This window comes from Stylophora pistillata, chromosome 1 (assembly GCF_964205215.1).
Source record: "Stylophora pistillata chromosome 1, jaStyPist1.2, whole genome shotgun sequence".
Classification (NCBI taxonomy): domain Eukaryota; kingdom Metazoa; phylum Cnidaria; class Anthozoa; order Scleractinia; family Pocilloporidae; genus Stylophora; species Stylophora pistillata.
The window spans coordinates 17,178,480-17,204,985 of NC_142519.1; the positions used below are offsets into that span (position 1 = coordinate 17,178,480).

The window sequence follows — 26,506 nt, forward strand, 5'->3', positions numbered from 1 at the left end:
CTGGCATGTGCACGGGAAACAGCTTCACCAAGCAAGGCAAGGTATGGTGCTTGTTCAACGTGTCGTCCTTCACTATGGTACAGATATCGAACTAATCGAACACTATTGGGTGCTGAAGAGAGATGGTTTCTAGGGCCAAATTCCTTGCCATCGTGAAGTTGATTTCCTCTTCGCTGGCCTGAACATCGCAATCATCGATCCGGTAGTTGTTTCCGAATCTTGGCAGCAAGGCGGAAGAAGTAGGAAGAGATCTGCTGTGGGTTCAGGACTCGGCAACGTTGAAAATTCGAGCACCGTCAGGTCCTTGGGCACGTCTCATCTCTCTTGCATCTACTTCCCCATCTAATTTTCCACCTGACGTTTGGCCAATATTGAATTTGGCATCAAGGTATGCCTTTTGCTTCTCACTAAGCCTGCAGGCCTTCTTGGTTGACTTAAGAGCCCAGTCTTCCTTATTACAGCAATCTGTTCGACGTTCACTTCCTGGAACTGGTTGCAGAGTTGGTATCGTTCCCACATCTTCTTCCAATGCAGATTTATATGCGATCTTGGCCAGGTCTAGAAAAGATCTCTCCTCTAAAGACTTTGTGAATTTTTCTGAGGACAGGTGTTTCTCTAAGGCAGAATGCCTTTGAAAAACTCTCACGCACCCGTCTTGAGGGCAGGCAAATGCTGCTGTTTCATCACCAGTAATCTCTTCATGCGTCTTAGATACTTCAGGTTTCTCTGTAATCTCCGACTCCGTCTGCGTGGGTTGCTCTTTGCCGAACGATTTAAAACCACCTGTGGAAAATGTTGACCCCATCTAGCGATAACTACACTCTGAAAATAGAATGATTTTGTGGTCATCAAAAGATTCCGTAAAGAAGACATTGTTAAATTGTGGTATTTTTTTTATATGCGATTTTGCAAAGAAAATTCGGTACGACAAAGACCATGCATGTAAAAGATATTGCTGTCAATTGTAAATTAACTAAAGTGAGACTGGCTAACGGATCTGACCGACAAGAAAAAAAAGGAGGAACTGTAAGCGGGAAGGAAGCGATCAATTAACAAACACATGCACGACAAGAGAAAGAAAACTCGATGCATGCACTGTCAGACGGTCGGGTGGACACACCCACGAACACGGGCGTGGTCGAGTATGGACTGGGGACTTGCGCGCGGACAGGTGGCAAAGGAGATTGCAACATATCAAAAATATGCTACTTGTAAACACTGCATGTAGCTCACTAGCACTTACCGGAAGATTGCTTGTCTAATCTGATATCTTTCCCACTCCCGATTCTATGGGCACGCTAAGCTATAATGTCTATATGCTTTCGGGGTTGACTTAAAATTGTTGAGCTTGCTGTTACCGGGAATCTTCCTTGCCTCATCAATGACGAAATCCTCCATGCTGTCAATTGCAACTACTCTCACTCCATCGATGCCTCCGTGGGAAAGAAGAGCTTCTTGGAACTGACTTCCTGTCGTTGCCTTCGTTTATGTAGACCCTTACGTGGCCTTTACATTTTGCCGCAAGTCTGCCTGCGGCACCTTTTCCTCCCTAGGCCTGCGGGTCAGAAATATCAATTTCTATAACCTAGACACCAGTAAATTCTGCAATGGCTGGACACGCAAGGATCGCGCATGATGAATGATAGAAACCGGCGTTATCTTGCCTGAAATATGCCTTCGTTACTTTCCCGTGTTCAGTTTTAGGGTCTTCAGAACATCCTGCATGATAGCCACAACTTCAGAACTTCCTTGACTGCACAACTGGATTTCGTGGGTGAATCCCTGCCGTTCAAGAAGGCCATTTACTCGTGACGATAGATTTTCACACAAATAATTCTCGGAAAGTTCTTGTAAAAGTGTGATGATAGTTTCCTCGACGGATTTTTATATTGTTCTTTCATGCAAGATTATTAAAGCAGAAATAAAAGAATTTGAGGCGATTCTTTGTTTACCTGAACATGTTAAGCGTCACGGCTTAGGTCACGTACAGGTCAATAAACTTGATAAATTGCACACGTTGTCTAATGCTGTGAATGATCCAAATAGCTTTCTTTTTCTTAATTTAAGCAAGGAGATTTTTGTGTATATATATATATTTGATAAGAAGCAAGTCAACACATCATTAATTTATGTATAAGTAGCGACGTTTTAGCCAACACTGTGATTGTTTTCGAAATGTTCTGAAGTTTGTAAATTCCATCAGCCGTATTAACATGTGTTAAGAGACACGCCGGCACTTAAAACGTAATTAAGAAAGATTAAAAACTACTTTGCTTTGCATTCACAGCTTCATAGAAGAAACATAACGATGCTGACACCGTTTAATGGTCATTTAATTTTTTCTGTGTATTTTCGACAAACTGACTCTATGATAGTAGAGTCAGTTTGTCGAAAATACAGTTTGTGTCACTTTCGACAAACATCGAATTCTGCACGCTTACATGGCGTTTGGGTGGCATCACGTTTTATTTAACTACCAAGACGAGACTTAATTTCCAACGGCCAAACTTTCAAGGTGTATAGTTTGATAAATGAGCTCTCGTCTGATATGGTTTTAATGTCGAAATTTTAGGTACCAGGTGTCGTTTAAACCACTCAAAGTTAGCCTTCATTTTGTCTCCCAAAAAGACGTGCAAAATACACCTTTATAAAAACGGCGATAAAACCCATACCAAAGAGAATTACAAGAAACTTTTCATATTCTTTTATTGTGCAGTTATATTGCAATTACTGTGCAAAGTTTGATGTTGAATGGATTTGTTTAGCGCTACCAACATCTTTCTAAAATTGCGTGACGATTTGACTGTTTAGGCGAGGCGAAAACGGCTATTTTGGCGAATTTTCAAACTTTTTTAAATTTCAGCCGGAGAAAAAAATCGCTGAAACTTTAAAATATTTTTTCCAAAGCTAGTTCACCGAAAGGGATGTTTTGGTAAAATAAAAAAAAATTCGAGTTTTCCTCACTGATTTTCGATTCTCGAAATATTCTGGCGGCTTCTCTTAAGTTTCTCTGCTGTGCTTCGCCCAAGCAAGGGTCTTCCAGTACCCTTGATGACAGTGAATTCACCCAAGCACACTTCTCCACTTTTGGCGCATGTTATTTCTGCAATAAATGTCCCCATGACTTCCATTGGCTCTCTCTGGCCATATGCTAATAGCTTCTTGTTTGACTTCTTGGATTCACACTCGATATGCTTTTGTTTCAGGCTGTTCAAAGTTTCGGAGTCAATCAAGTTACAGGAGGCACCTGAATTAATCAACACGTTGCCCAAATCCACTCCACCGACTTTAAGCGAAAGCTCTCCGGTTTTGTGTTGGCCTCCAACAACAAATGCATATTTATCCTCTCGCTCAGCTGCTCCCTTTGTTATATGAAGCGCTTTCTTACTTCTTATCTGACTGTTTTCCTGTTTGGTTGTAGGCCGTGATTTCTGATCCTAGTTCCGGTTTTCTCGCAACACACTGCGAAATGTCCTCGAATCCCACATTGGTCATATCGCCTATCTCTCGCTGGACAGCATGTATCTTTGGCAACATGGCCAAAACGGTTGCAACTATAACATCTCTATGATTGACCAGCCCTGGGTTTCCATACCTCATATTTCTGCACCCCTTGTTTCCGTTTGACTACGTATTGTCCCTTTCCTTTGTTCTGGGTTGTATTATGCTTCACCAAGTTAACATGTGCTGAGTGATGTGTCAGATGTTTCCATCGACTTCGACTGTTCGGTAACTACTTCGTGAGCCCTCGCGATCTCTTGGAGGTCTGTGAGGGTGGCATTAGCTTTCTCCAGGAATTTTCGTCTGAGCTTGGGGTCTAAGAATTTCTCTATCAGTTGGTCTCGGATCGTTTCGTCGACATCAGTGAAATCACATGTCACAGCCTTTTGCCGAAGTCGGCACACGAACTGGTCGACCTTCTCCCCGCTATGTTGTTCCATGTGTCGAAAAACATGTCTTTCGAAGGGATCATTAGCTTTCGGCACGATATACGCATCCAGAAGTGTTACAACGTCCGTATAAGGTTTCGATTCCTCCGCTCCGCCGGCTAGTCTTGCAAGTCAGTTCCCGCGGTGTGTAGCAACAAAGCGACCTTTTGTTTGTCGTCGGATACTCCTTTTGCCAATAAATATAACTCGAACAAGCGTTTCCAACGCACAGATAAGGTGTTTGGATCTTCCCTGGGGTTGAAGCAGGGTAGATTTCTAACCTCCGATGCACCAAACTGGGCCACTTTAGCTGGCTGACTCACTGTTGCCTGACTGGCACTCGAAATGCTCGGTGAGGTCTTGTCAGTGGCATGCATTTCGCTTAAAAATTTCGCTTCCTTCGGGTTGAATCTCCAAAATAAGCTGCTACGAAGACGAACCGAAGCGTATCCTCGTTGCCAATGTACTGTCGGGGCTGGATGGCTGGTAAAATACACTGGATTTCCTGAAAACACAACACACTTTATTATCCACACACACACCCGTTTTTCCAAGATGGCTGCCTCTTGCAAGCCACAATGCCTTGCGCTTAACTAGACACTACAATCACCGACACCGGAAATCGCGACCAGGTATTCCTTGCGACTCCCCAAGGTTTGTTTGTCCTGGCCGCGGCCGTAATTTTCAGTTGGGCAACTTAATTGGGTATCTAATTAATCACATCTAATTAGCAGAACAATAGCTCAGCACGTGCGTTTTAAACCTTTGTACATTTCTTAGCCTTACTCTGTATCGATGAGCTCGATGAACCACCTAACCTCGATGAACTGGGAGTAGTCATAAATCAACTCTTGAGTCGCAAAGCAGCAGGAGTTGACGGCATTCCACCAGAAATCTGGAAGAATGGGGTTCCGGCACTCCTTAACAAACTTCACGTTCTCCTCGTCTGTTACTGGGAGCAGGGCAGGCTGCCGCAAGATCTTCGTGAAGCTACTATCATAACCCTGTACAAGAACAAGGGTGTAAAGTCTGAGTGCTCCAATTACCGGGGCATCACACTACTTTCCGTCGCTGGCAAAATACTTGCCAGGATCCTGCTTAACAGGCTTGTACCAACCATCGCCGAAGAAAACATACCCGAGAGCCAGTGTGGCTTCAGAGCCAACAGAGGCACGACGGACATAGTGTTCGTCCTCCGCCAACTTCAGGAAAAGTGCCGTGAACAAAACAAAGGACTCTATGTCACTTTTGTCGACCTTACAAAAGCCTTTAACATCGTGAGTAGGTCTGGTCTATGGCTTATTCTCGAACGTCCTGGCTGTCCACCCAAATTTCTCCAGATGGTTATCCAGCTGCATGAGAACCAACGCGGCCAGGTCAGACTCAATGGCGGCCTTTCCGAACCCTTTCCTATCTCCAACGGCGTGAAGCAGGTCTGTGTCCTGGCACCGACCCTCTTCAGCATATTCTTCAGCATAATGCTCAAGCAAGCTACTGTGGACTTGGATTTTGACGAAGGACTTGGATGTTGATGAAAACCTCTCCAGAATCCGCGCTTTCTGTATTGCCATCGTCAAAAGCACGCTTTTTTTGGGAAAACATTTGTCTTTAGCTCAGAAATCGAGATCAGCTTGAAGGCGTACGACGTTGTTTTGAATATTCGTAATTGCCATCGTCAAAAGCACACTTTTTTTGGGAAATCATTTCTCTTTAGCTCAGAAATCGAGATCAGCTTGAAGGCGTACGACGTTGTTTTGAATATTCGTAAAACATTGCCACTCGAATTTGATTGGGCGATTTAGACGATGACCTCTTGTGGAATCTACCCGAGGGGAGCCGGGGTTCGAACTAAAACTGTCGATGACAATTGACTGTGTGGTACCCTCGTGAGACTTCGTTTGTAGAGGAGGCAGGGTTACCAAGCTGGTTTTCAACGGTCGTGTGTCACAGTGAAAAGGTACTCGCATCTTCGGCGTCCTTTTGGCTTGGATTTTGGAAATGAAACTGCCGCTTGGCGTCGGTTGCAGTGGCCAGGTTGCTCGGCGAATGAGATGAAATGAAACAAGGACGTATTGGCTTGGATTCGGCGTTGGATTTGTGGCTGCTTGGCCATTTTATGCTGAGGATTTTTCGCCTCTCGCATCGGGTATCCCAAAGTGGAGTGTGCAGCCTTGTTCTTTCTCTTACATTTGGAAACTCGGGGTTAAAAGAAATCGCTTAAATCGCAATGGATCGGGAAAATAACCACACAGAAAGTAAAAACAAGCAAAGTAGATACGGTAAGCTGTATTTTATTGATAATTTTAGGGAGTATTTATCAACTTGAATCATCTACCTGAAATCCCATAGAAATCCTTTATAGTCATGGCCGTTTTAAATTACGCAATATGAAACCACATGTATTAATGATTAACCTCTCACACTGAGCTTGGGCCGCCTGTGTGTAGAGTCGTTCACTTACAACCTCAGGGGCTAATTAGCTTTTCCCTTTGTATTTCATAACGGTGCCGTCTTTGCGGTACAACAGAAGAACAAGGCTGAATTCCCCACAGATCGAGGACCGTTCTAGTATTCTTGGGTTTCAGGTGACGTCACAAGCTTTGCTGAAGTTAGTGTCCGCCATGTTGGTGTCCCTCGGGTGTCTTATTTATGAATAATTTGTCGATTTCTATAGTGAAGCCCTCTCTCTTATCGCCGTATTATTTCGCCAACTACATGAATATCCAGAAAGAAAAAAGCGATAAAAGTATCTGGCATTCATCTTAAGGTATCCCAGTGCTCTCTGAGTATGCCGAAAGCTTAGAGAGTTGGAAGGAAAGATGTTTGCAAAAGATCTCGGTCATCGGGGTTGACCCTGCAAGCATACCAGCCGAGAAGTTCAGTCCAAAATGTTTGCCACCTGTGGAAGTGTCGGACGTGCTGAGTTACCTCGCTCTTGAGACCATCTTCTACACCAAGAAGCAGTTCAAGGCGTTCAAGAGTCTAGAGGCGTTTAATCAAATGGTGTCGGGATTTGTAACCTCAGTTGTAGGCAAAGTAATGTCGGAAAGTATGTCGTGAGAGCACGAGTTTGGCATTCACAGCGTATGAATGATCCTTTAATGAACATTTGGGTCATTTCCGAAAACGATGGGACTATTTTGTCAGCCCATTGCTTGGGATGCAAAGCTGGACTGGCTGAGGCATGCTCACATATCGCGAGTGTTTTATTTTATGTTAGAGGCAACTACTCGAATTCATGGCAAGCTCGCTGGGTGGCACGAAAACTAAGACACCGAAAACTCAGATCCCTCAAAGTGTTCTCCAAGCTTCCGAAGTGCTCCATAATTCGATAGTGCATAGCATAAAGCATGAACCAATTGTTTTATAAGATAACCGGTGGAATAATGCAATAAATCCGACGCGAAAGACGGACAACAATGTCAAGAGTGATTCTTCAGTGAAGCGAATCGTGACGGCGATGATGCCGAGTCTTCTTTCCCGTTTTTTTTCTCTTTCTGCCTCATTTAAGAAGTCTAGCCCAAGGGTCGCAAAATTGTCTTCGTTTTGGGACTGGTGGGCCGAGTCTCTGTTTGTATCCATTATTATCGCGAAATATTTAAGAATTTTAACAGAGCGACAACAAGGATCTGTGCGACGAAGTACAAAAAAGTAAACAAACGTCCCTTTCGGCTCGTCAAAATCACGCCACATTTTAATACTTTGGTGTTGGAGCGAGCGCATTTGATCCAGTTAACTGTGAATGAAAAGCTCAAAATTAACGGGAAAAAAGGAGGAAATCTAAGCTAAATGAAGTCTTGTGTCACTCTAAAATGTTTTAATGCTCAACCATCGGACGATTTTGCGAAACGTGCAACTTGAGGCCTTGTTTTTGCTGCTTCAATTGGGTTAAGACCCAAAAGGTCAACATACACGCGGCATTACCAGGAGTGATCATGAGTCGAGTTTATCTCTTGAATTTTCGAGGGGTCTGAGTTTTCGGGGTCTGAGGTCTGAGTTTTCGGGGTGTGAGTTTTTGTGACACCCCAAGCTTGCTAGCACTCAGGTAAAATGCTCATGGATTTTGCCTACATATGTCAATGAAGTGCCGTATGCGAGGGCTAAAGACATCGATTTCTCATCGGCTAAGAAGCTCAAAGAAAAGCTCGACCAAAAAATCGCGGATCTACAACAGCCGCAAGCCTCGAACCATACAACAACTTTTAGTTCCTCCTGTTCTTCCCCTTGATTTGTAATGATCTTAGGTATAGCGCATTAGATCATATATCTAATTAATTTTGCGCTATAGAAATAATAAAATTATTAAATTATTATACGAAAAAATCCTTAGTCTTTATGCTTTCCACTTTTGCTCGAACAGCCAACAACAATGCATAAAACTATCCCTTCTTTCTCACATGAACTCTTCGTTAGATACGGTTTGTTTACGCTCGAGGGACACCAAGATGGCGGATAGTAACCGTTGCTAAGGTATTGGTCAGGTGGGTGAAACCCAAGGATAACATTATTTCCTTTTATACCGTTGTGAAGGTATCCTTTAGAATGTACGTGGTCTAAGGCACTACATATCTTTTGAAATATAGAAATACAGTTTGCTTTAGTAACTACGTTGTTATCGGCCGCTTGATGGAGAGTTACACTTTCTTGCTGAACACCATGAGTCACAAGACATAATGGTGAGGCCTTTTGTAACAAAACCAAAAATCATGGGTAGATTTGGATGGTCCCCAAAGCAGAAGCAACCTTTGTTTCGTAGAGTGTATCTCTTCTTGTTCATTCTTTATCCTCTGACGTTTCATTGCGAGCCATTTGCTTGAAAATAACTTCGATGCTTCGATAGCGGCCGAGAAAACACTGTCCAAAGCTTCCACTGCTAACTGGATTTTTAGAAAAGTGTTCAATGTTCTCTGGCCTAAGTTCTTAGGATTCAAATTTGGATCCATTAGTCGCTGTGGTTTTTTCGCAATTAAAAAGGTTTGATGACGTTTCTCGCGAGGTTTCTGCGAGACAATTCCGTCGGCACCAACAGTCATTTGAATCATCTTTAAGTTAGCAGCTCTTGAGCATACACCCAAGTCCACTTTCTTCCCTCTACTGCCTGATTTAAGCGCGAGGAAACGGGGTTTCTCGACATTTTCTGGCTCAAGATCGATATTGGTGGAAGGACGTGGCTTCTTTTCCTTGGCCTCAGAAGTACATGGCACCAAGTCATTTGCTTCGCGGTTGAATGATTTTAGTTCAACATTTTTATTCGTTGATTTTGGCATTTGCTTCCCTTGTTTCCTCTTTCTCCATTCTTTTCTCTGTCTGTTTCTTTCTTCTGGAGTGTTTTTTCATATTTTGATAACTCGCTCTTTTCGTTTTTCTTTATCTTCAAAATCCTTCACAACTCCCGACATAACTGATCTATTTTCGAAATACAAATGAGCTGTTGATGTGCAGGAAATTCAATCCTCGTTTTAATCAACTTGATGACATGTGCAAGCCGTAGTTGTTCCTCAGTCGTTTCTGGTTTGCTTTCATTATGTGACATTCTTCTGTCAGAAGAGCGTCGGGAAAAACACCTCGTAAGGATTATACGTGACAACACCCGCCGCGCCTCGACTAACGCTGAAAAAGCTCCATACAATTCCTTATAATAAAATTAGAAGAAATTGTGTGGAGCTCTCCGGGATACTTACAGTAGAAGCCATTTGTGTCTTCTCATGGTGTGCAGTGGCGGATCCAGCGGGAGGGTCCGGGGGTTCCGGACTCCCCCTATCAGACCTGACGCTTACAACTTTGAGACTGAAATTCTTACATCGACAGGATCGTATATCAATTTTTAACTGGCTGATTTTTCTAATGAATCCAAGTAAACGGTAAGCGGCCAAGGCCGCATTATAACGTGCAACCGCGACTGGTGGGAGGGGGTGTGGGGGATGTGGGAGAGAAGTAATCTGCCTTAAAAGATTCCAGCAGTCCTTTCTGAACCAAAGTTTGGACCAAAAAATTCCTGGATCCGCCCATGGTTTGATTTCAACACCAATGTCGAAGTCCTGGAATAGGCCGAGATTCCCAGCATTGAAGCCACGATCCTGAAGCAACAGCTCCGATGGGCTGGTCATGTTTCCCGAATGGAAGACCACCGCCTACCTAAGATTGTCATGTACGGTGAACTCTCAACCGGACATCGTGAGAGAGGGGCTCCAAAGAAGAGGTTCAAGGACAGCCTAAAGAAGTCACTCAGCACCTGCAACATCGACCACAAAAAGTTGTCTGATCTGGCTACAGACCGTGGTACCTGGCGCCACACAATCAACGAAGCCACCGCTCAATTTGAGGAGGATAGACGTGAGGTACTTAAAGACAATTGGCAGAGGAGGAAGGCCCGCTCCGCCTCCACCTTCACTCCTGACATCACCTTTCTCTGCAGATACTGCCCGCGGACCTGCCTTTCCCGCATCAGTCTGGTCAGCCACGAACGTGCCTGCAGCCGACGTCAACGTGGACAACCTTTTTAATCTTCGTTCGCGAAGTCAAGCCAACAACACACACACACATTTCTTAGCCTTACTCTGCAAATCGAAAACGCGAAATCACCAAAATTTGCATGATCTGAAAACTGGAACACCGACGGCAAATTATTTATGTTTCCATTTGGAACCCAACGCTGCTCACAAATGCTATGCTGAAGTCGAGGTGTGGCGCTGTATGAGTCGGTAACAGCCATTTCGCAGAATTTTTCCTAGAATTATGAATCTAATAATCGAGGGCGTAGCCCTCCTGACCGTTTAAAGTCCCTATTGTATATATGGATCATTCGAAGTTTTTCTTTGCAGTAGCACCATTAGAAAGTAAGGCCTGGATAAGGAAAACCTTCATAACTTATATTATTTTGGTTGCTTTCATTGCATGTCCGCAAAGTAGCAAGCCCGAATGTTCTAGTGTCCACAATAGGTCTTTTGGGATCTGTGATTGGGCTTATTTGAAGGCCGGGATCCGGGAATTTAGAGTAAGAAGAGGGCGAGATGCGGGATTGTTATCATGAAGGGGACATGAGAATCTGCCATTTTTTAAATCTTTCACGGTAGTGGGTAAATCTCAGTTAGGGATAAAAAAAAATGCAAGTTAATAATTTATATATTTGTTAGGTAATTCGTGGGCTCAAATATTGGACGCTGTCCTGGAAGTGAGGCCGTGCTCCTAACCATATTAAGTTGATGACAGGAAATTCTATAATTAAATGAGTCTCAAATTTAAAGTGGCTACCAACTGAGGTAGAATGCTCTTCTTTCTGAATACAAATATCAATGTCGGACCATATGGCTGTGTCTCACACGGACTGGGAACTACAGAATTCACGAGTTTGATCGGCTGAAATCGATATTGAATGTGGTCTAGATTTTCCCATCTAGACCGGCAACTAGACCGGTCTAGAAAAAAAAGGTACAAAGAATATAAAAAATTGGCATATAAGACACAGCCATATAATAAACATCTTGTTAACCGAGCTAGGTCGGTCTGTATGGGAGAATCTTGACTTCGGTCGCTGGTACAGACCTCACTGCGTTCGGTCTGTACTGGCGACCTCGGTTAAGATTCTCCCATACGGACCTCCCGCTCGGTTAATAAGAATGAATAGTTTTCGTTCTTTGTCATTGATTGGTTATCTGAACCCCAATCAGACCCTCTTATCACGCCGGTAAACTGATAGAAAGAGCAGTCTGTTGCTTAAACCTACCAGATAATAAAACCAAATGATTAGCGATGAGAAGGCTCTGAAAGTGACATTATCGAATAAATCATGTCGGTACAAGCCAAAAACCACTATGAATGTATTGAAGATTCAATGCTGTGGCTGGTCCCATGGTGTAATGGTTAGCACTCTGAACTCTGAATCCAGCGATCCAAGTTCAAATCTCAGTGGGACCTGGGTTCAAGTGAGTTAATTTTTTTTTTCTCAGTTTCTTAGTTGTAATTTGCTTTGTTCAGTTGCCCTTATAACAAGATAACAGAAATATAGTGCTGGGAGTGTTTGAATCAAATCAGGGTAAGTTACCTTTTTAGCAAAATTTTGGAACAATCATCGTATTGGTTCTATCATTTGCCTGCCCCGGCACTCAGTTTCATCTACAAAAGACAATGGAAGAGGTTTATACAGTTCCGATAACACTTTAAATCCGAGTGAGAATCCTAACAGTGGCATCTTAGAATAGTAATTAATGTGATAATGCCCCAGTGGTCCCATGGTGTAATGGTTAGCACTCTGGACTCTGAATCCAGCGATCCGAGTTCAAGTCTCGGTAGGACCTTATTTTGCCAAGTCAAATGTTGACAAAATTAAAAAAGGATCATATTTTTGAAACTGTTGAAAGTCCTGTTTTCCCTATCAACTGACATTTGAAGGTGATCTATTTTTCAGTGAGAATGTTTGCGGTCAGTTGTCATTTTATCGCAAGTCCGTACCTTTAAATGCGAAAGTATCATTTTAAATCATACATAAATCTAATTGAAGACGCGATATAAATGACATACCCACACTTAGCTTACTTGAACTTGGCAAGCAACAGCAAAATAATAAAAGTTTTCAAATTAGTTTCACTTTATAAGTTCTTCTGTTGCTGTTTCTGCTGTTGTTCGTTTCTGCTGGGGTTCAATTCAGAATGGCTACTACAATAAATAGCACGTAGGATCCTTCTGTAATCAACCAGAAAAGTATATGGTACTATGGTGTAATGGATAAGCAAGTATCGACTTCACTTATATACTTCTACAAGAACGTCCGTCTCCATAAAAACCAGCTTGGCAAGTGCAGTTATACGAGCCCATGGTGTTGGTGCAGTCAGCATGTTTATCACACTCGTGAAGTTCGAGTTTGCATTCGTCTAGGTCGATGCAATGTCGTTTTTCCGCGTAACCGTGGGAGCATTCGCAAATATATGATCCAAAGATATTTTTGCAGCTACTATTCGTTGGGCATGAATGGTTTCCAGATGCACACTCATCGATATCTGCAAAGAAAAGATAGTTTTGTTGTTTCATGCATTTACTTTTATTCTACGTATTCGGTGTTCTTTTTACGGGATATTTGGATCCATTCTGTTTGTTCCTTTTTTTGCTCATTATCATGATTAAGACTGTTAAATGAAAGCAACCGAAAAACTGAGATTTCCATATTTTTCAAGTAGTCACACTACCTTCTTATTTTCTAAGTCAGGGTTAAATTTAAAGTTGGCAAACATCAGTTTAAGCAGCTTAAGAAGAAATCAATTTTCAGTCGTGTTTAACAAAACGCCTTCAAAACATGTTTAAGCTTTGGTGTGAATGGTAATAACAAAGACTAACTCCATGGTTTGCACTCTCATATATGGAGATAATCCCCAATTCCCATTGCCATCAAACAAAGGTCCCCCATGCAAACATTACCTGAACAAACATGGCCATCCCACTTAAAACCAACATGACAATGACAGCTGCCACTGTGATTATTTCCAGTCAATGTCATACAAGATGAGTTTACAAAGCACTTGGAGGTATTTCCGTCGCCAGTGATCCTGACGTCATTACTTCTTTCTTTGAATAAAGCGAATAACACAGTTATTAATACTCCATAGCGAGACGGTGCAATAGGACAGCTTCTTTGTGTGAACTCGATTAAATGTCCTGAAGTCAAAACCGACTAAGCTGAACGGCCAATCAGAACAGATGAACGATTATAAAACTTAATTTCAAATCACATCGTCACCCTGGCGTGTCAATAACCAACCTAACAGTACACCAGCCCGTTTAGTGGTGAAGAGAAATTAAAACAAACGAACCGGCTGAACACAGAGGAAAGAAACTAAGAGGGGGATTGGCTACCCATCCTTAGACGAGCATGACTCGGATCTCGGACTCTTAAAGTGGTCGCTGTCAGTTATGAAGCTTCAACGTTGTTAACTTTGGCCGTGAGTGAAAATCACAAAATACTTAGTACTCAGAAATGTAAATCATAAAGAAAAAAAGTGGTAAAACGACATTTTCATGAAGATTTCTGTCATGTGCCCGGAAAGACGGATTACAAACACATTTATTCTGGGTAGTTTGGAAAACAAGGAATGCCGGAATTCCGTGCCGGAATACCCAGAATTCCCGGAATGACCAAAAAATAATAAATTAAAAAAAATAAAAGTAAATGAATAAATAAATAAGTAAATAAATAAGAATATTGATGATTAAAAATTAAGGGCAAATTCACAACTTAATCAAATAATTTAATGCGAAATTTAACTCTGGGGGTTTCTGAGGGTCCCGTAAACTGAAAAAACACTTACCGGAACTGTTCATGGAGATGCACGTATTAGAATTAAAAAAAGTCTGCGTCAGGCCAGTAGCCCATACAGCCTAAGCGACGAAATATTTGTGCTCTCCCCTCTCCCTGGATGGGATGCTAGTCCATCACATGGTTACTCCCCGTTTTAAATTCGCCTCCACTCATTTACACACCTGTAGGATGTCTAGGGCGCAATGACCATTAAGCCGGCACACTTTTCCAGCCGGAGCCATTGCAGAAGATTAAAAAAATTCAAAATTTCCAATTAGTTTAATAGTTTCAATTTTAAAAATCTCCGAACTATTACAAATTAATACTCTACCTTAAATGATTATTAACCACACATTGGGAGCTATCAAAGCAGCTACCAGTCGTCTCTAGTTAAAACTGAGAGATCGTCAGTTATTCGACACCTTTTCGCGTTAATTATATATACCTTGAATATATACCTTTGACTACAAACCTTGTACTGATGGATTCTTCTCAACAAGAAAAAGGACAAAAAAGGACTTACTCCTCGGTTGTCTCTGGAGATGATTTGGATATATCAACAAAGTTGAAATGGTAAATTGGCCACCGTAACGATTACAAAAGCTGACGTTTCGAGCGTTAGCCCTTCGCTCCGACGAAGGGCTAACGCTCGAAACGTCAGCTTTTGTAATCGTTACGGTGGCCAATTTACCATTTCAACTTTGTTGATAAATCCAAATTATTTCGTTACTCCCACCGACGCAGCCCCAAACAGTTTCTTTCGAAACTATCAGCCTTTATGTCTCTGGAGATGGTAAGTTTATTTTTCCAGTTACTTTTTTATGGTTGTGGTTTCACTTGAATGCTAAATTTGACCCACCACGTGGTCCGTTGTCTTTATTGGTGGTACTCCTAGCGATTCCAAAGTGTATAGGCACTGTTTATCAATTTTTTCTTAATATATTTCTATTTGTAAACCACACAGAATCGAGTAGTTCAGAGAAAGAGCTGGAAAAAAGGTAATGGAAACCCTAATTAGAAGTATTTCTACCGTAATTGTTGATGATAAAAAAAATATGTTGAATAGATATGTTTAGGCCGCTAGGGGAGAGTCTTTCTGGAAAGCTCAGTTATCTCATTCAGGTGAGGCCCGTCCACATACACTTTAAAAGGTGTTGGCGGGTCTAGCGACTCCTGTAATTCGCAAATAATTCCTCAAGCCTTCATATTTACCTTAGCTCTTACTGATGTGTCTGTTAAGCCCGCTGCTTAGTGAATACGTATTGCACGACAGTTCGCACAATAATTTGGAAATGTTTGGAAATAGCTTGCACAGCACTTATTGTTAGAAGCTATCACAAGTGAAAAGCAAATGGATACAAGAGTACTCATCGGAAAAGATTTAATCCACCAATATATGCTAATGCCGTGCCCTAAAACAGCAATTATCGATTGTTAAAACTACGGGAACAAAGCGTCATATTCAGAGGCAGTAATTGTAGTCTCCCCGAGTCTCTTATCTCTTCGGCACACCTTTAATACACAAACGTGGATTAGCTTAAAAGATATTTCCAGACAGAACAATAACAAAAAGTGAAATCAGTGTGTCGCTATCACACAAGACAGAACATGATTTCTTTCCTTTCTAGACAAGAGCAACTTTTTTTGTTGTAACAGTTTGTGGCAAATGAAATAGTTCCAATGGAAAAAGGTCGCTTGCCCCTGATTCAATTCCCTAGTCCGATAAGAAAAGGAAGATCGAAGGCTTGCTACCATACTCCTTTTTTTCTCATCAAATCAATTTTTTTTTTATCATAAGTACCCCCATGTGGTTACCTCTTGAGTCATGTCTCAATTAACTAATTATCACTCTACAGTGCCTTCGATATTGACGTGAAGCCCATTCATGCACGTTTCAGAAAGAACTCGGAAGTCAAGTACATCAGAAATTTCTGGTAGGTTCATGAAATGTTTAAGACGCGTTCGTATGGATTTGACATCCGGGATTTGACCAAGACATACAATGAATTAATGACATTGTCACGACAGGCGATGAATTTATGTTCGTGGAGACCATCTAATAAGGCACTGAAAAGAAAACAACTTTATGTCTGAAGTTAAATGTGAAAAAAAACGTTTATGTCTGAATCTATCAAAAAATCTAATCTCAATCATAGTAGTCAATAAATTACTTTTATCACAATCTATAAAAAATCGCAAAAATTGGGTGGCATTAGAAAATGCTTGTGCTGACAGATTTTAAGTGCGGTCGCACTTTGGGTTTGCTCGCCAAGTACTTATCGTATTTACATCCCCTTTTCCAATTAGAACCCACAGTGCTTGAGGTCTGTCAATAATAAATCACACTTCTGGTTTATTTACCTTGAAGCAATCTTCAGTATCAGTTTGTATATTGTAGGCTGTAAGCTACATGTATTTCTAGTATGTGCATCTCCGTGAACAGTGCCATAGGTAGTTATTTTTTTACGTCACGTGGTCTCTGCATTTTATCGAGAGAAAATTTTTAATTTTTTTTGTTTTACTTATGGAGAACTGATTTTCTTTTTTTTCTTTTTAATTTTTATTTTCACTTTATTTTTACTCTTTTAATTAATTATTTTTTAATTATTTATTCCATCGTATTATTTTTAATTATTAGGTAATTTTTTTTTTTCAATTTGTCATTTTTTGGTCATTCCGGGAATTCCGGGCATTCCGGGTATTCCGGCACGGAATTCCAGCATTCGATGTTTTCCAAACTACCTTTATTCTGTTAGAAAGGTCAGAGAGTTGCGGTTCAAATTCCCATCCCTCAGGCAAGATTTAAATGTCCAAACCCCAGGCATAGATGACAGTCAAATGCTCGAGGGTTACCTGGGGAGGGGGAGTGCTGAAGTTTCAAATTTATTGTCCCATAACAAGCGAAGCAACAAAGGGATTAGAGGACAAATTCGCAATCTCCGCTCCCTGGCGACCGTCTGGTCGGCCTTCGTGATCTTTTTGAAAAGCGATTATAAAACGATAGAGTTTCTCATTCCGGAAATAAAGCCTGAGTTGTTTACTTCACCCTTCACGAAGTGGTTTATATTCATCTACGCGGGATTTCAAGAGATAAATAAAAGACAGTCAAATGAATAAAAAGATAAACAGCTGAATACATCAGATATATTGATGTGAAGAAGTGATTTGCGTAAGAAACACACACTAGCTTGACCTTTGAGCACGCTTTTCAAGACGCCTAATATCATAGATGACAACTTGTCGTAGATGAAGGTATTTCCGTCGCTACTAACCTTGACGACATCACCTTTCTCTTTGAATAAAGCGAATAACTCGGCTACTGAGTAATACGAGACGAAGCAGCATGACAGCTTCTGTGTCTGGACTCTTTCCGATTCAGGGTCATGAAGCCAAAACCGACTAAGCCCAACGACCAACTAGAACGCAGGATGAGGGAGGCATTGGGGCCTCTGGGAAACCGCAAAACCGGAGGAAAAAAAACCCCAAAACCGAAAAACCGACGAAAAAAGGCAGCAAAACCCGAAAACCGCATGCAAACCTGACAAAACCGCTACGTTTTCACCTTTAAGGGGTCAAAAAACGAAAAACCGAAAACCGTATCAGAATTTTTGTGAAAACCGGAAACCGAAAGCAAAAACACTTAAAATCTGCAAACTGCTCTGAACATCAAAGCCAAAAAACCGAACTTTTTTGGTCCAAAAACCGAAAAACCAATCCAAAAAACAGTCAAAACAGCAAAACCGAAAATCCCAAATCCCCCGTCCAGGATTTTGAATTTGAGGTACATGACAATTTATCATAGATGATATCATAGATGTCCCGATCTAAATTGTTGATATCAAATTAAAATGGCGTTAATCTTGACCGGAGAAAGCATTCTTCAAACTTATCTTTAAAGGAGATCATATGACATTCCAACAGCGAAAATAATTTTGCCATGATTTTTTCCTCGGCGTTTGAAAGACACACACAGTACACGTGCCCAAACACTGCCTATGAAATATTATGTCAGTTCTAACTAAATACCGAATTTTATGATATCGACTCAAATTGTTTGGGACCCTTCACAATTATGACAACTTCGGTGAGGAAAGCATTAATTCTAAAATAAACATACATTTTTTTCATGAATATCACGAGGTTCGCTATTGTTTCCTTGCCAAATTGTGTGAAACCTCTTCTTCGGTCCTACATGTAACGGTGTCATCGAGTGCTATGTGAAAACGTAACATGATAATTTGCTATCGATGTTCTCATACGCAGACGACACATTTGCAAAGAACACCCAGAAAAAGAAAAAAATTTCAAAACGCATGTGCAGAGTTATGAGTTCGTACAGTTACTGTTTCGTTTCAACTCTTTCTCGTTGCCGTCGCTGTCTTGTTTCGCGTCATGGTCCCCAGTTTAGGATGATGAAACATCACAAGTGAATAAAATAAAATATTAAACTTACCACAGTAATCTCCTCGGATTAATGGCGCAGCAACGCTGAGTAACACAAGAATTATGATCACTAGAAGTAAATCGATAATATTCCTAGCCGTAGTACTCCCTGCTAGATTCTTGAGATCTAATTCATCTCCTTGATCTTTCTCGTTGTATATATGGCAAGTCGTTTTTGAAGGAGCCATTTTTGTCGATCCAATCCACCTTTCTCGTTATAGTTTTTCCGTTTTGAGTGATGCGGAACTGTGCAGTTGATGTCGTGACATTAATAAAAGAACAAACATGTACTGTGGACCAAGATGATAATTTCCTTTTGATGATTATCTCCTTTCAGAGAGAGTCTTGGCACAAAACTTCAGTTTCTTACGGAAGTAAATTAGCTTTAGTTGTCGAAGATTAAACTAAAAGCAAAAGATACGAAACATAGAAAAACCGAGAAACACGAGAAAAATACAAAATTAATTAATAAATCCATGATTTCGAAAGTAAATGACCAGAATTTAGAAAATGTTACAATAAAAGAATTAAGAAGTGATACGTGGTTAAATGAAAGTTAGTTTTTTTTTCGTGATCTGTTTTTTCGATTTCTAACTTTCCCTGAATAATTTCTGTTTTTTGGCTAATGAAAAATGAGCAATAAAAATGAGTAATTTTTACGCAGAATTTACTGGGCAGATTGATTACAATAGAGTACGAGCAGTCCCTGGTGAAACTAGGTGCAGACCGCACCACGCTCGGCGAAAGGCATTAAGGACTCTAGATCTATCTTTTTCAGTCTTCTTTGATCTCTTGGTTCTCTAATATAATTCTGCTTTCAGCAAAAACACTTCACTTTGGGAAACCCTGATCGACTGACTCTCACTGTCACAGTGATAGATCTCTCTCTATATATATACATACAGCTGTTTTACATACATATAAACATACAATTGAGGTCGTAGACGAAACTAGTTTTGAAGTTTTCGCAGTAGAGTGTTGAAAGTAGAAGTTAGTTGGAGTTTTTCCCTTACATGGTTAATATGGCGTTAAGTAATACTTTCTTGGCTTCGATAAATAGAATTTCACAACGATGTTTTAAGAAAGGTTGTCGAAAAGAAAGCGCAAAAGTGCACGCGACAACTCTAAAAGGTATCATGGTTAGTTGTCAAGTAACGGTTTCGTGAATTTTGATAGCATGTCAAGTTGACCAGTTACATGATGATTTCAAGTTGGGAGCGGACAAAATGGCGGCCGGACACCAATCTTTGAGCTCCATGGAACTAGCAATTTTGCTGCTTATGACTACCTTATTCCTTCATGAAAATGTCAACACTAGTTCTCTTATTCTACGAAGAGACGCTTCAGCCGCAATGGAACACTGGTCGCTAGTCGTAGCCAACACAAGCTTACTGAATTCTCGCAAGACCACTCCAAGCCGCGGCCATGGAAAAATATACTTGTCTACGAGATTTTCTCACACTTCGAACGGCACAAGTAGCTTCCACATCTACCGACTCATAACTGGAGGAGACATCCACTCAAACCCCAGACCTACAACGAAAATGTCCAAACATCCCTGCAAAGAGTGTGGCGAATGCGTGGGTTCCAATCAAGATTCCCTACTGTGTGTTTAGTGTAATTCCTTCTCGCACACTAAATGCCTGAACTTGACAAAAGCGATGTTTAAAAGCTACTCAGATAAGCAGGTCATGGACTGGAAATGCTCGCTATGCTCCTTGCCATTCAGTAATGGGGATTGTTCTTCTAATACGGAGCCAGATTTTGATCGCGAAATTGGGAAGGAATCATCTTTTAATACATCAATGGATGAAAATCACACTAATGGTGGATATGCAAATGACGACCCTACAATCCTGGAACAAAGAAGAGATAATCCCAGCTGTGCATTCATTATGCATTTAAACATAAACAGCACCCAGAATAAATTAGAAGAGCTCAAAGAGCTGAATGATGTTTTAAAAGCTCACATCCTGGTTATATCCGAGACTAAGATCGATAGTTCGTATCCTAACAGACAATTTACCCTAAACGGATACCACATGTATCGGAAAGACAGAGTCAAAGGTGGCGGAGGACTCATTGTTTATTTCTCCTCTGTAATTCCATCAAAGAAATTAACACTACCGAGAGCATACAAAACGCTTGAAGCTGTCGCTGTCGAATCCAGGATAGGGAGAACTGATATAGCATTACTTGCTATCCATAGGCCGCCTAGACCGTCTAGGAAAGGCAGAAAAATACCATCCGAGGACAAATACCTTCAAAAAGTAGAGGAAGAAATCAACGACATCTGTCAGTGGCTATGTTTTCAAAAACAAACAATCGTCATTGTTGGTGATCTAAACATGGACAGGTTACGACCTGACAGTGCTGAGGGAAAGATTCTAACTGATCTTCAAGAAATTAACAACTTGGAGTGCTTGATAACAAAACCAACAAGAATATCAATTCACTCATAAACGCTTCTCGATGTTCTGCTCACAAATACCCCAGAACTTTTTGTAAAAAGTGGAACGTACGATCCAGGACTAAGTGATCACTGTATGGTATACGGAGAAATGAAAGAGAAAGTTCATAAGCACAGAACGAAGGTAACTACCTACAGGCAGACGAGAAACACTGATTTTCAACAGCTCAACCACGAACTTCTAGAAGCACCGTGGCATGTGGGTGAAATATTCACTGATGTAGATGATAAGTACGACTATTGGACCGCCCTCTTTGAGTGCACAGTGAACGCACACGCCCCTATCAAAAGAAAACGTGTGCGTGAAAAGGACGTACTCTACATGACCCCAACTTGGAAAAAGGCGATAAGGAACAAGAGGAAACACGCCATACTGTTTGCGAAGAACCGAACGCCAGAGAACATGGAACTTAAAAGAAAGTACAGGAATATTGCCGCGCGCGAACGGAGGAAGGCTATCATGGAATACTGGTTTGCCAAGTCAGAGGAGCTGAAATCCAAGCCTAGGGAGTTTTACAACACCTTTAGGCCATTTATTAATAGCAAAACTAAGGAGTCCACCTTAATCAGTTTAAAAACAGAAGAGGGCATCATTGTAAAAGATCAATGCGAGGTAGCTGAGCAATTAGTGAACTATTTCACTAAAGCTGCTGTTAGCATTGTAGGAAACAATGCTATTTGCATCACAGAAGAGAACCATGACAACCATGGCAGCGTTAAAGCTCTAAGAGAAGCATACCAAGGAACGCACTTCGAGTTCAATCGCGTCAGCAAGGATCAAGTGCAAAAGGCGCTTGAAAATATCAACCCCAATAAGTCCTGTGGGTGGGACCCCGGAGCACCGCCTAAACTCCTTAAGAACGTGGCCTGTGGAATTGCCCCGTCGCTAATGACTCTCTACAACAGCTGTATCGAGCTGGGGCGATGGCCTTGTGCGTGGAAAATGGGAGAGTGGACGCCAGTGTTTAAAAAAGGTGACAGACAACTGGCGAAGAACTATCGTCCCATCACGTCCCTTGTTACCGTAAATAAGACATTTGAGCATATGCTCAGTAAGCAAATCACCGGGCACTATGATCCGACTCTCTATCAGAGAATGACAGCTTATAGAAGACATTATAGCTGTTAGACCACTCTACTTAGACTCGTGGAAGACTGGAAATCAGCTGTTGACAGAAAGGAACTGGTGTACATACTGTCTACTGACTTGAGTAAAGCCTTTGACTCTCTTAGCCATTCTCTAATCGTAAAGAAACTCGAGGCCTATGGCATTGGACAAAATTCTCTCAACCTTCTTAGATCATACTTTGACAATAGGCTCAATAGAGTGAAAATAAAAGGAGTGACAAGTGACTGGAAAAGGATGGTGCTTGGCCGCCCGCAAGGCTCGTCCTTTGGCCCCCTTCTGTGGAATTTGTTCCAAAATGATATGTCATTTCATATAAATAATGCTAATTTGAGCATGTATGCTGACGACCATCAGATGTATGTCACGGGGAAGAAGCATGACGTTGTCGCGCAAAGTATCAAGATACATGGAGAGAAAGCTCTATCCTGGTACAAGAACAACTATTTCTCAACCAACCCAGAAAAGTTCCAGCTATTAACGATCAACCCGAGAAATGTTGACAAAGACAACGATAATCAAAATTTTTCTGTTGATGGTCATACTATTAACAGAATGGGGGAAATACGGCTTTTAGGAGTTCAAATAGATGAAAAATTGAGTTTTACTAGTCATATCAGTGATCTATGCTCTAAGGCCAGTCAAAAAGTAGGGGTCCTAGTGCGGCTACGCAATTTGATATCTGTAATGCTAAATTATCACTTTACAGGTCTTCAATTCTGCCCCATCTAACCTACTGTCATTTAGTATGGCACTTTTGTAATGCATCGGATCGGAGAAAGCTTGAGCGGATTCAGGAGCGAGCACTTAGGGCGGTGTACAAAACTAGATCAGCGTCCTATCAAGAACTGCTAAGTCGCGCCAAACTACCGACATTGAACAATCGGCGCCTACAAGACATTGCCACTTTGATGTTTAAAGTTAAGCACAGCCTCGTACCTGAGAATATTTCTGACTTATTTAATATAAAGAACACTCAATATAATTTACGGAACAGTGACTTTGAACTGCCAAGATTCGAAACTGTAAGATTTGGTAGGAATTCTATTAAATATATGGGACCTCTCATCTGGTCGAAGTTACCAAGACACCTAAGAACGATAGAAACTCTAAATTCGTTCAAGAAGAACATAAGAAAAGTCGACCTTTCAACTCTCGTTGAAATTTAAAACTTAACTAAACAACTTTATAATCTTTTTAATTATCTACTGTAAATAACTACATCTACATATGTAAATGTAGGTGACTTTTAAATTTTTTAGTGTCCCCCATTAGCTTATAGCTAAAAACACAGACACTTAAATAAAGTTTTTCATTCATTCATTTTCATTCATTCTCAGGATTTCAAGGAAATCTGAAAAAATCTGAACAGACATGCTGGCCAACTGACCTTGGAAGATCCTACATTTGTTGTTGGAACACTAACCCAGACACTTTTAGAAGAATCTCACAAATGAACAACAACCCATTTTGTTACTTCCAATCAACCGAAGCAGTCTCTGACTGCGTAAACGAAAACAAGAACCACAATTTGGAAGCTCGTCGAGATAGTTTAAAACTAAAAAATTCGGACTTGAATGCAAAAAGTAACGAAATGCTAAGTATATAAGCTACTGACTAAATCATGCTTAACTGACTAAATATTTCATAACAGAAGTACAGAGTCATAGTCTGGAATGAGCTGATTGCGAAGACACAGCAGATGAGCAGCGAGTAATGTTGATAAATTCAGTAGCGTCACGAAGACGAACTTCATGAAATCCAACAAGAAATCAATAATCAAAAGTTATCTTAACATTGTAATGTAATAAGGTAAATACAAAGGCTTCAATTCCGGAGAGCGCTCAGTAGATTGGAAGATATTAGCTGTACTCTATAAAACTGACACAGGTCTGACCAACGCAGCCGGTGTTTACAAAGATAATTTATAACCATTAATAGACTTATAATAGCATAGATGATGTCTGTATTCAGAAATTGCGGAAGCTGTACATAAAACGAAAACTTGCTCAACCTTAATAAGTTCTAGAGTACCCTTAGTGAATTAAATAATATTTTGACCCAGTAATGAAACGATCTTCGCTATTAAGCTTCAATTAAAGCATTTGCAGAAAAGAAGACAGAAAAAAACTGCAGGCTTTGAATGAGCCGGCAAAGCCTGGATTTTTTCTGGCTGCTTTAAATGCAGCTTACCTGCTAAGATCGTCTCGTTACTCGTAAACTACTGTTCTAAGAACTTACCGCAATAATCTCCACGGATGATAGGCGCGGCGACGCCGAGTAGCACAAGAATTATGATCACTAACAGGAGATCGACAAAGTTTCGCGTTGTAGCATTCTCCACTAAGAGTTTGCAGTGTGAGATATTTTTTTCGAGATTCTCCTCTCGCAGTTGTAATCGCGAAGTACTTTGCGATGGAGCCATTTTTCCGCTATTCGAATTTGATCCTCTTGGTGTAGACTTTCGCAAGTTCCTTCTATTCTGGGAAATTGAAGGCACTAGTGCACGTAATCTCCTCCCCCTCCCAACCTCAACTATTATTTACATATGGTAATGTCACTCGTTTGACAAGATTAATTAGACTAATTGTCTAACAGTCAGTGTTCAAAGACTGTGTTTTGTGGAATTTAAAAACCTCCTCATGGCAATTATTAAAACTGGATCATTGGAGAATACAATTCAAGACTTTTAATTGGCTTAGCCACTATGAGCCAATTTACCATAATCTAATATCTGTACATCGTAACATCCAGTTTCTTCTTACAAAATAAAGCCGAGAAGATTTGTTTAATATCTTGGGGGCGTTTTTTTTTTTAATAAAACAATTATTCCACTCGCGCTTGTTGGATATGAGATGATTATAGCCAACTCGGCGCTACGCGCCTCGTTGGCTATCTATCATCTCATATCCAACGCGCGCTCATTGGTTCACTGTCTCTATTCAATGACCTGGAGCATTTGCACTTCTAAGTAGCTAAACTAATCCTTAGAATACCCAGCGGAACTCCTAAATTCTGACGACCTTATTAAAACTGCTAAATGGAAGCAGGGCTCGAAATTGCGACCGATACGGTCGCTAATGCGACTAAAACTTTTAACTCGGCGACTAAAAGTTCGAGTTTAGTCGCCACTTTTGCGACTAAACTAACTTCCTCTGATGAATAAGTAAATGAGAAATGTAAATATGTAAATGAGAAAAATTTCTTAAGTCTCGTTTCTGCGTTTCTGCTTTTCTGCCGAAGGAAATGCAAATTAATTCTGTTTACCTTCAAGCTAAAACTTGAAATGGCTTTCAAATTGCGTCTTCCGAGACGACATATTACAGTGGCTTCTTCATGGTGGTCGCGGGCGCAATATTTTGTTGAAAAGCTTCTGAATTTAAAATTAATCCGTTGAGAAGAGGAGGACTGGTACTAAATGCTTGCATGCGATGTGACATATTTTCCTTGCTAAAGTAGACCTGAAATGTTCTTATTACTTTTTTCGCTTACTGCTTAAGGTAAGATTGTCATGCAAAAGTCTTTAGGAGTTTCTTCTTTTGTGTTTTCATGTTTTAAGTCATTCAAGATCGAATATTTCGGTCTACCTCACAATCGCAGCCACAATCCACCAGAAGCCGAACAACAACGCCAATTGAATAAGGCTCTAATCTGATTTCTGTTCTTGTACTATCTGGCGACTGCACTTTTGCACTTGGCGACCATTTGTTCTCTGATAGTCGCTAAAAGGCGACTTGGAATTTTTTTTCAATCTCGAGCCCTGGGAAGCCATTAAGTTATATCTATGAGCGCAGGCTAGGCTCACCTCGATAATGGCAGGTGTACAACAAAAGCTTACCGGAACAACTTACGGCCCTACTTGGAACTCGTAATAATTATAATACTTAAAATTTGAGGCGCATGAACCTGAATGACTTTTCGCAAGTTCGATATCATGCGGGTGAACTCGGAAGAATTGAATATTGTAAGCTATAGGGGTCCTGTCGTGTGGAATTCAATCCCATAATTCATCAGAGATGCTACATCTCCTCAAGGAAAACTTAAATTTGCCCCTAGAGCATTTGACCAAATACGATTCGTGAAAGAGGCCTGTTTATACTTTTAATAGTTTTAGGACATCCTTGTTTTCAATTGTTTCAAGAACGTTAATTTTAAATAGTTTTAATTTTAGCGTTTTATAGGAATTTCATGGCAGGTCCACGTGAGCCCTTAACAGACTTACCTCACTTAAAGTAATATGTATTTATGTATGA

At 40.9% G+C, this 26,506-nt stretch overlaps 3 protein-coding genes, 1 non-coding gene and 2 pseudogenes across 7 annotated transcripts in view; 3 read left to right on the forward strand and 3 right to left on the reverse strand.

Moving 5' to 3' along the window:
• LOC148741463 (uncharacterized) overlaps nt 1-4,630 on the reverse strand; it is a 5,081-nt gene extending 451 nt beyond the window's left edge. The window contains exons 1-2 of the mRNA XM_088741178.1: nt 1,244-4,630; nt 1-822 (exon numbers count right to left, since the gene is read on the reverse strand). The exon at nt 1-822 is cut by the window's left edge and continues 451 nt beyond it. Coding sequence (XP_088597304.1) covers nt 263-805 — 543 coding nt within the window. The 5' untranslated portion in view covers nt 806-822; nt 1,244-4,630 and the 3' untranslated portion in view covers nt 1-262. The remainder of the gene's footprint in view (nt 823-1,243) is intronic.
• A 1,063-nt stretch (nt 4,631-5,693) lies between these two features.
• On the forward strand, nt 5,694-25,045 carry LOC111321268 (uncharacterized). 2 transcript variants are annotated; one of them, XM_088741185.1, is made up of 2 exons: nt 5,694-6,208; nt 6,697-8,252. In XM_088741185.1, the coding sequence occupies exons 1-2, from the start codon at nt 6,157-6,159 to the stop codon at nt 6,987-6,989; spliced, it is 345 nt and encodes a 114-aa protein (XP_088597311.1). In that variant the 5' UTR covers nt 5,694-6,156; the 3' UTR covers nt 6,990-8,252. The 2 variants fall into 2 exon arrangements, with proteins under 2 accessions (XP_088597311.1, XP_088597321.1); XM_088741195.1 differs by lacking the exon at nt 6,697-8,252 and adding an exon at nt 23,594-25,045 and having other exon boundaries at nt 5,695-6,208.
• Nucleotides 8,256-9,477, reverse strand: LOC148741464 (tyrosine-protein kinase Btk-like; annotated as a pseudogene).
• LOC111321267 (uncharacterized) lies at nt 11,034-24,678 on the reverse strand. Of its 2 annotated transcripts, XM_022924101.2 has the most exons (4): nt 24,495-24,610; nt 18,668-19,061; nt 13,338-13,484; nt 11,034-12,922 (listed from the first exon to the last, which is right to left on the reverse strand). In XM_022924101.2, the coding sequence occupies exons 2-4, from the start codon at nt 18,843-18,845 to the stop codon at nt 12,672-12,674; spliced, it is 576 nt and encodes a 191-aa protein (XP_022779836.1). In that variant the 5' UTR covers nt 18,846-19,061; nt 24,495-24,610; the 3' UTR covers nt 11,034-12,671. The 2 variants fall into 2 exon arrangements, with proteins under 2 accessions (XP_022779836.1, XP_022779835.1); XM_022924100.2 differs by lacking the exon at nt 18,668-19,061 and having other exon boundaries at nt 24,495-24,678.
• Trnaq-cug (transfer RNA glutamine (anticodon CUG)) lies at nt 12,152-12,223 on the forward strand. Its single transcript has one exon. It is a non-coding gene; the product is annotated as a tRNA-Gln (tRNA).
• LOC148741465 (uncharacterized) lies at nt 14,891-23,343 on the forward strand (annotated as a pseudogene). The gene is made up of 3 exons (XR_015994012.1): nt 14,891-15,212; nt 16,071-16,148; nt 19,834-23,343. The product of XR_015994012.1 is annotated as an uncharacterized LOC148741465 (transcript).
• Nucleotides 25,046-26,506: the final 1,461 nt, after the last annotated feature.